The sequence below is a fragment of the Sus scrofa genome, chromosome 9 (genome assembly GCF_054392235.1).
Source record: "Sus scrofa isolate SSC_HxYL_T2T_F1_AM1 chromosome 9, Sscrofa_HxYL_maternal_Yorkshire_Landrace_v2.0, whole genome shotgun sequence".
NCBI lineage: Eukaryota > Metazoa > Chordata > Mammalia > Artiodactyla > Suidae > Sus > Sus scrofa.
In genome coordinates this window covers 4,908,487-4,917,475 of record NC_139391.1, presented here as the reverse complement: position 1 = coordinate 4,917,475, position 8,989 = coordinate 4,908,487, and the positions used below count along the sequence as shown (strand labels likewise).

Genomic DNA, 8,989 nt, shown 5'->3' with positions numbered 1-8,989 from the left:
CAGAGGTAATCTGTCCACTAGGGTCTGCTGCTCTCCAAAGTTGGATAAGCTGTTTTACCCCCTTTCTGTATAGATTTTTGAATCTCTAGTCAATTACTGACAAACGGAGCAAATGTGAAATATGGTGAAGGAAGGTTTGAAGACATGAAGAGAGAAGAATTGCGCATTCAGCTTGGGTTCAGTTGCTGTCTAGGAATTCTCCATCCTGTCTTCACCCTGCAGTCTACTTAAAATTAGAGGAAAATCTTTAACCTTGCTTTAGCAAACTGGAAGAGCCTTCATTTCACCCATAGGTTTCACATGCAGAAGTAAAAATACAGTGAATGCCCACAATGTAAGCAGAGTCAGGGTTCCTGGTGTCATTTCCTTACTTAGCCTTTGAGAAAATGGAACTTTGAAAAGATGCGTTTAGATGCTCATATGTGTGGAACATACGTTTTTTATGTTACACTAAGCCAACTGCCTAGAAGAGGAAGAGTTTTGTGAGTTTGTATGTATGTACAGGTGTTTGTATGTGATTTTTCATGTTTTTATTTTTAAGGGATGCTCGTTGAGGGAAGGGATTTAGTGACAAAAAGCAGAAGAATATAGTGAAAAAGTCTGAGCACCCGTTTCTGGTCCAGGCTTCAGCACACAACAGTAAAAAATAAACAAAAGCACGCAGACAAAACTTGGATTTAAGCAAGAGCAATTTCCCCAAAAGAGTCAAAAATGCGCTATAAAGTTCTTCCTCATCAAAACTCTTTCATCTCATCAGCAGAGTTTCAATCAGATGAAAACCTGTAGCATCATGGAGTAGACCAAGTGGGGACCCATGCTGGATATTCTGATGCCAACATATATATATATATTTGGTGTTGCATTAGGATTCAGATTAGTAGCAGTAAGAGAGAATATTCTGCCATGTTAGTAATAAGAAATCATTGGAGAGTGGGCTTCATGTTTGCAAAGGCTCCTCCTCTCACACTCCATGCTTATACTCCCATATACCTGCTGATTGCACTTATCCTATCCTCTAAAGACTAGAAAGGGGTCGAGTGTATGAATGCTCATTGTAGACCCACCTCCGAGGTTTGTTTGATAATAAACCCAGACAGTGGATGGATGGATTCCTAGTGTTGTGTAAAGTACTTAGACAATAAATAGTACTCATTAATATCTGTCCATCCTCTAATTTTTCCAAACTGACTCACTATGCTCACAATGCGAAGCTCACGAGCTTTCTAAAAAGGGTTTATTCAAAGATTTACAAATAATTGCAGTGCATCTTGATCGCCCAGGTGTATCAGTTCACATCATCATTCTGTTACCTTCCACCTTGTGAGGAGAGACAGACCGTCTTTGCAAAGTGTCTGCACAAACTGGCATCCCCTACATCATTCTCTTCCTCCGGCTTTTCCTCCTTTCAGCTGGGCTCCCTCCAGGACACAGAATCCCACTGCCTAGAAATGCAGGCACACATACATCAGGCTGGACGTCAGACGGGGGACGCTTGTTGGCGCGTGATCAGCTCCTACCTGCTCAGTTAGTTGGTTGTAGCCATTATGACAGCCCTTCGGAGGCGTTCCCCAGGACACCCATCCAGTAGCTCCTCGCTTCACTTGAAGAGGAAGGAAGAGCTCCTTTTCTGCCTCTACGTCTTCAACATACTGTTCTTTTTCAGAGCCTGAACGTAACACACACTCACGATGTCCTTAAAGGAGCAGCAGTGCGGAACCCGGGCAGGTGGCTTTACTCCTTTCCACTCCGAACCCCAGGCTGCTGGCTTACCCACAAGCAGACGAGATCTGAGAACACCTTTCATCCCTCTCTAGGGTTATTCCTCTAAGGTTATTCCTCTAAGGTTATTCCTGGATACTCTCTCCGGATGCACACTTGGGGCTTTGGGGAAGCAACCGCCTTTAACCATGTCAGTGCCAAACACGTTTTGCAATGGGCTATAATGAGACTCAGTGTAACTGGAAATTCCTTAGACCTGCCCGAGTCTGCCCGTTTCAGTGACTAAGCCCCCTTCAGTGTGATTGAGCAGAAATTGGCCTGTTTGAGAATACAAGCTTCAACGTCAGACTCAAGTTAAAGATGGACTCCCCTGGGAATTAAATAGGGTACACAAGCTCTTTGAGTCTAATTCTTCACGTCTGTAAAATAAAACATCGCTGCCATTAAGAGGTCATGGGTATGTGATTAATATCGATGGCCATGGGGTTAACGTGTGTGCATTGGAGTCTCCACTCTGCCACTTCAAGCTCAGACTACTGGGGTATGTTCTTTAAGCTCTCAATGACTCGGTTTCCTCATTTGTGAAATTGAAATAGTGAAAGAAACTAATTCATCGTGTCGTTTATATATACCTGCAATACCCTGGCCAACTGTCAACAAATATTTCGCCCGTATTACTAATATATGACGCAGTGTCATCGGAGAACATGCGGGTAAAAGGGGGAAGTGACTTTGGAAGATGGTGTTTTGACTGGACATTGTAAGTTAAAGATAAAAAGAACTGCATATACACAGTGTTTGTGAGTTTGTAAATTTTTTTCCCAGCAAGAGTGTGGATTCATGATTTTGAAACTACTCTTATATCATAAGGGATGAAGTGATGAGCAGATGCATTGCAGATAACAGTACCCAGATTTTTCACTGTCAGAGAAAGAAATTACCAAATAAGAAAACATGTATTTAAGATGGTATAAGAAAGCGATCCTTGCGATTGAGAATTCGAATTGAGTAAAAGGTCAGGAGAAGAATTAAGGCATTTGAGGCTGAAAGAAAGGGACACCGGATGTCAATTTGGACGTTTGCTGAGGAACACAGAGTGTTATCACGTGAGTGCGCGTGGAGCTAAATCTAGTTTTTCTCGTCTAGAATTTTATGTACACGGTAATGTACTACACAGTGCAAACCATGATGTATCCGCAAAATGAAATATAATTCAGAGATGAAAAAGGAACCCTGCCTGCACCCCATGGACAGATCTCAGTACCATCACGCTGAGAGAAGAAACGCTAGGCGTAATGGATAGGACCATTTTCTTGATTGTGGTGATGATTTCGCAGGTGCCTACATGTGTCAAATTTCTCACGCTGTGCCCTGTAAACATGTACGATTTTTAGATGTCGGTTATGTCACACAGCTGTAACATTTGAAATAAATGTTAGGGAAACAGATCTGCACGAGGTATTGGGAGGTCCTGAGGGTTAGCTGACCTCACAGCCTGGCAGAGGGTAGCAACGGGGTCCTCAGTCCCTCGCTGGGGTCTCTCTGTGCGGCATGCGGCTGGAGACGGGTGTCAACGGAGAAAGAGGCTTGGATGTTTCAGGCTGGGGTACCAGATGGAATGATGGTCAGATGCTAAAAGCCACATGTGTTCGTGGACTCTTCAGTCCTTACGTGTTTGCTCGAGTGTGGGGTCTGTCGAGATGAAGTCACATCAGGAGAGGCCGTAATTGCCGCACTTAAGTGTTTCATCTTCTTGTCTGCACTTAGAACGCATCGCTTCAAAGACACATCTCTTTGCAGCCCGTTAACCAAATGGACCCATCCTTCTTTGTGTCCTTCCAGTAATCTGAGCTGCCTACCAATGGGGCACCTTGATTTACTGGAGAATTATGTGTTTATGGTCCCATTTCTCCGACGATGTTAACTTTCATACTGAAGAGGAATATTCCAATTTGTTTTATTTATACCTTGGGAAGTGGCCCAGCATTGATGAATAAATATGATTAATGAATTTCCATGTGTGGGAAAAATGAGATATTGGTAATATTCTCCTCTTTTCCTTTCCATAACAAAATTTTAAATAACTGCAATTACAATTTGAGTGACCGACTTGACCTAATGGATCCGTGTCATCAGAGAAGTTAGCTGAAGACACCATCCAGAAATAAAAAGTCGACGACAAAGCGAGCAAATCTCTTTCTCTAGCTTTGGTCTGTTTACGAAAACCTAGTCAATTCCCATTAAAAAGAGTCTTCCCGGATGACTACCCTGTTCACTTTTAAAGTTTTCCTTGGAATTCAGAGAAAATTCGGTTGCACGCCATTCCCACTATGTGGCACGGTAGTTTATGTGGGCACAGACTCTTCCAGGATGTGTCAGAAGTGGGGAGCAGTGCTTTAACTACATCCAGAGTCTGGAGAACTGGATGAACCTTGTTTAAGGATGAACCTTAAATAATCAAAAGAAAAAGAAAAACAGTGAACTGAACACTTTTATCAGACAGTCAGAATACTGGGATAATGTGGTGGCAGTGGTGAGGTTACGTTCAGGAAAGGCTGCAGAGGAAACTTGAATGGTAATAATTTATTATTTCTTTACTTAGGCGATATTTACACGGAAGTTCATTTTACAAAAATGTGTCAGATTGCACATTTCTTCCCATGCCGTTTTCTGTATGTGTTTTATAGTCCACTGTGATGTATTTTAAAATGATTTGACAAGAGAAAAACCAAGACCATTTGTACACATTATTTTTAAGGGGCTTACCTATGAGCCAAAGGGGAAGTTAGATTACCTGGTGAAGGCCGTGTGATTCATCAGATTTTATCGGAGAAAGAGAGGGTCTTAACTATGTTTTAAACTGTTGCAGAGCAGCTGGTGTGAAAGGAGTCTCTGGAGGGAACTGTTTCTAGTTCCGGAAGTATAGCAGGTTCACGTTCGGTGAGGAAGTCGTATTAATTTCCCGTTGCTGCCAGAACAAATCCCTGCAGCCTCCTGGCGTAGAGCAACACAGTATTGTTGGCTCACAGTTCTGGAGAGTAAACCTCCACAGAGAATCTCACTGGGCTGAAGCCGAGGTTCCCGCAGGACAAGCTCTTTCTGGAGGACATGGAGAAGAATGTGCTGTCTGGCCTTTTTCAGGTTCTAGGGAGAATTTGCATTACCCGGCTCGTGGCCTCATTCTTCTGCCTTCAAAACGATACGGTGTCTTCTCTTCTCTCTGACATCCAGCCTCCCTCGTACGAGAACGCTGTGATGAGGTCGAGTCCTATTCGAGAATTCAGGGTTATCTCCCCACCCCAAGATCCTTAACTCGATCCTTTTGCCTTGTAAGGTAACATGCCATTCACAGGTTAAGGCGTGTCATGGGCCGGGATTCAGACCACCAGGGGAACCTTAGAGAGAGGACACGACTTTGGTTGAAACAGCGGAATATAAGTCAAAGGCATTTTCTGCCGCTATGTGAGAAGGAAAGCCAGAGAATCCGAGTAGGGTCTTGGTTTTGCAGAAAGAGTAGGTACCATGAAAATAGTCCAGGAGGCCTCGCGCAGAGCTGGGTCCGAGGATGTTAAGAAGATGGGAAAAACGTGTAGAGTCCTCTGCTGGCCATTAATGGTACTGCAAAGCAGGAGGCAGGGTTGACTGGAGGGATTCCTCTCTGGAGAGCTTTCTAGCCCCAGAGGAATGTTGGCAACAGTGAAAATGAAAATGTTTAAGGTGCATGTAACAATACGGGTAAATCTCATATATTCGTGAAAACAATTGAGTGACTTTTTGGAAAGCATTTTAAACAATGTTATATGGCATATTTATGCTTATTATGTATGCCTATGCATATGCTTGTTCTGTAAACATATACATGAAATATTTTGATGAAAGAGGGAGGGAGAAATAAACAACAAATTCAAATTTGTGTGGTTACTTTAGGGAACTGAGTTTGAGATCTGTGATTCGGCAAGAAATCTTTTCCTTTGTTGTAACGTGTTTTACTTAAAATACTTGGACTCAGTTGTGGCAAAATGTTATAATTCAGTAGAACTGAGTAGAGAAAGACATGTGGGTTTGTTTTATTATCTCCATCTTTTGGATGCTTGATATATTTTCTAATACTAACAATAATAGTAATATATGAATTAAAGGGACTGGGGGAGTTCCTTGGTGGCTCAGCGGGTTAAGGATCTGGGGTTGTCCCTGCTGTGGCATCTGTTCAACCCCTAGCCTAGGACCTCCTGCATGCTGTGGGCATGGCCAAGGAGAAGGAAAAAAAGAATTGCATGGAGGGTGAAACTGAATATCTCAGAGAATATTAAAATAAACTCATTCAAAATAAGTATAGTTTGATCTTTGAACATGGGAGGTTACAGTTTTCTCCTCTGATATTGGAAGGATTCGATGGCATGTGTAGCTCTAGATTCTTTTATGTTGTGAAAGTGAAGGTTGTGAACATTTGAAATGGCAACGTTTGATGATCAAAAAAAGCCATGGAGAGCTTAACCATGTATAATAGGCACCTATAGACCAAATCAATTAAAGATCATTAATTTTTAGTTATTGTACTATAAAAAATCTAGTGTTATTCTTAATTAGAATTCAAAAGTACAGGTAGTATGGGTAGAAGATATGAAGATATTTAAATTTATTCCAAAGTTAAGTTGAAAGTTGAAAAGTGCAGGAGTTCCTGCTGTGGCACAGTGGAAACGAGTCCGTCTAGGAACCATGAAGTTGCAGGTTTGATCCCTGGCCTCGCTCAGTGGGTTAAGGGTCCGGCGTTGCCGTGAGCTGTGGTGTAGATTGCAGATGCGGCTTGGATCTGGCGTTGCTGTGGCTGTGGTGTAGGCTGGCAGCTGTAGCTCTGATTAGACCCCTAGCCTGGGAACCTCCTTATGCCGCAGGTGTGGTCCTAAAAAGTGGGGAAAAAATAAAGTTGAAAAGTATAAAACCCAAGAAAGAATTAATACTGATGGAGCTTTTTCTAGAGTATGTGCTTCCACAGCAAATATGAAAGGCAGTGAAATAACGAATGCTGGTTGTCATAGACTTAGACAAGGTCGGGTTTGAAGGACTCTGACCAGAGATCTCAAAGTCAAAGTCCAGATGCTGTGAGGTCAAGGAAGAGCATGCTTAAAGGTAGAATGCCATGCTGCAGATTGGCACGTTGGATTTATCCATTATACTTTATTTTCTAAATGGCAATTTTTAGAGTCTGGCAATAGCATGTTGGTATACGAAATCATTGACATTTTCTGGTTCTATAGGACATTTTTTTTTTTTTGGTCTTTTTCTAGGACCACACCCATGGCATATGGAGGTTCCCAGTCTAGGGGTCAAATCAGAACTGTAGCCACCGGCCTACACCACAGCCACAGCAACTCAGGATCCGAGCCATACCTGCGACCTACACCACAGCTCACAGCAACGCTGGATCCTTAACCCACTGAGCAAGGCCAGGGATCGAACCTGCAACCTCATGGTTCCTAGTTGGATTTTTTAACCACTGAGCCACGCCAGGAACTCCTGGTTCTATAGATCTTTTCAACAGCAATGTTAGATATTCATTTGTTTGTTTCTTTCACACTGTCCCTACTTCAACATTAAGAAAAAATCATATGAAGGCAAGAACTTTAATTCACAGTGTATCCCTAGTTCCTCAAAAAGTCACGGATGAAATAGATGTTTAGTAAAGAGCTATCACCCTGTCAAGGGAGATACATCTGATGATAACAACAAATATTTGACTCACTCTGTCCAAGAGGAAACTAAATCTACAGATTTCTCTGACTGAAATATATGAACCACTGGACTAAAAAATAATGAGAGGAGTTCCTGCTGTCACTCAGCGGGTGAAGGACCCACTATTGTCTCTGTAAGGATACAGGTTTGCTCCTGGCCTCACTCAGTGGATTAAATCTGGCATTGCCACAAGCTGCTGTGTATTTAGGTCACGGATGCAGCTCAGATGGGGTGTTGCAGTGGCTGTGGCCAATGCCAGCAGGTGCAGCCCTGATTCAGCCTCTAGTCTGAGAACGTCCATATTCCACAGATGCCCATAAAGAGAAAACAAAGAGAAGAAAAGAAATAGTGAGAATAGTGCCTTGTTTCACATTTTTAGTTTAATAAATAATGTTTCCTGTTTGGCATATATTCATTCAAAGCGTAGAATAGAAGTGGTTTTAAAGCTTATCCACCTTAATATCCCGCGTGCTTCAGAAGAGTCAGTGGTCCCACCGTCTTTGCAGGCATTTGGAATATTAGCAGGCTCTTTGGTTCATGAGGCATTTTTCTGTTTGTCTGTGCTCATTCCCATACTGAATGTGACTTGAGATCCTCCTGGTCCTTTTTTGAGGAAGAGTTTCAGAATTCTCTCTCGTATCTGCTTGGTTTTCACCACGTACACGATGGGGTTCATCACGGGAGGGATGAGAAAATGCATGTTGGCCATGGTGACATAGATGTGCCAGGGGAGTCTGGGGCCAAAGCGATGCAGAGGAGACAGGCAGATCATGGGCGTGAAAAAGAGGGTCACGGCAGAGAGGTGCGAGACACAGGTGCTGAGCGCCTTGAGGCGGCCACCGTGGGAGGCGAGGCTCAGGACCGTCTTCAGAATCAGGACGTATGAAATGAGAATGAGAAAAAAATCAAGTCCCATGGTGGAGAGGACCACGCACAGTCCCAAGATGCTGTTGACCTTGGTGTTGGAGCAGGAGAGCTTGATGATGTCCGGATGCAGGCAGTAGGAATGAGATAGCACATTGGAGCGACAGAAGCACAGCCTCCTGAGGAGGATCGGGAGGGGCACCTGCACAGTCAGGGTTCGCGCAGTGATCGCCAAGCCTATCCTGGCAATTACGCCGTTGGTGAGGATGGAAGAATAGCGCAACGGGTGAGAAATGGCCACGTAGCGGTCAAAGGCCATCGCCAGGATGACCCCAGACTCCAGATCCTGGAACGTGTGGATGAAAAACATTTGGGCGAAGCAAGCCGAGAACGGGAGCTCTCGCGCATCCAGCCAGAAGATCCGCAGCATTGTAGGGAAGGTGAAGAGGGACAGACCCAGGTCCGAGGCAGCGAGCATGGCCAGGAGGAGGTACATAGGCACATGGAGGGGGTGTTCCTTCCAGATAACTGCCATGATGGTCGTGTTGCCCACCAGGGTAACCAAGAACATGGCACAGAAAGGTATGGAGATCCAGGTGTGCACGGCCTCCAGCCCAGGTGTGCCTGTCACCAGGAAGGTGGAAATGACAGAGTCATTGCTGCTGATGGGAAACAT

At 43.8% G+C, this 8,989-nt stretch overlaps 1 protein-coding gene across 1 annotated transcript; it reads right to left on the bottom strand.

Annotated features, from left to right (window-relative positions):
• Positions 1 to 7,984: 7,984 nt before the first annotated feature.
• LOC110255337 (olfactory receptor 51G2-like) lies at positions 7,985 to 8,989 on the bottom strand. The gene has a single exon (XM_084978254.1). It carries the CDS (start codon positions 8,987 to 8,989, stop codon positions 7,985 to 7,987), a length of 1,005 nt encoding a protein of 334 aa, XP_084834380.1.

Bases quoted from the DNA above. Each gene is read 5' to 3' on its own strand.
- LOC110255337 (XM_084978254.1), bottom strand. From the start codon at position 8,989: ATGTTTCCCATCAGCAGCAATGACTCTGTCATTTCCACCTTCCTGGTG.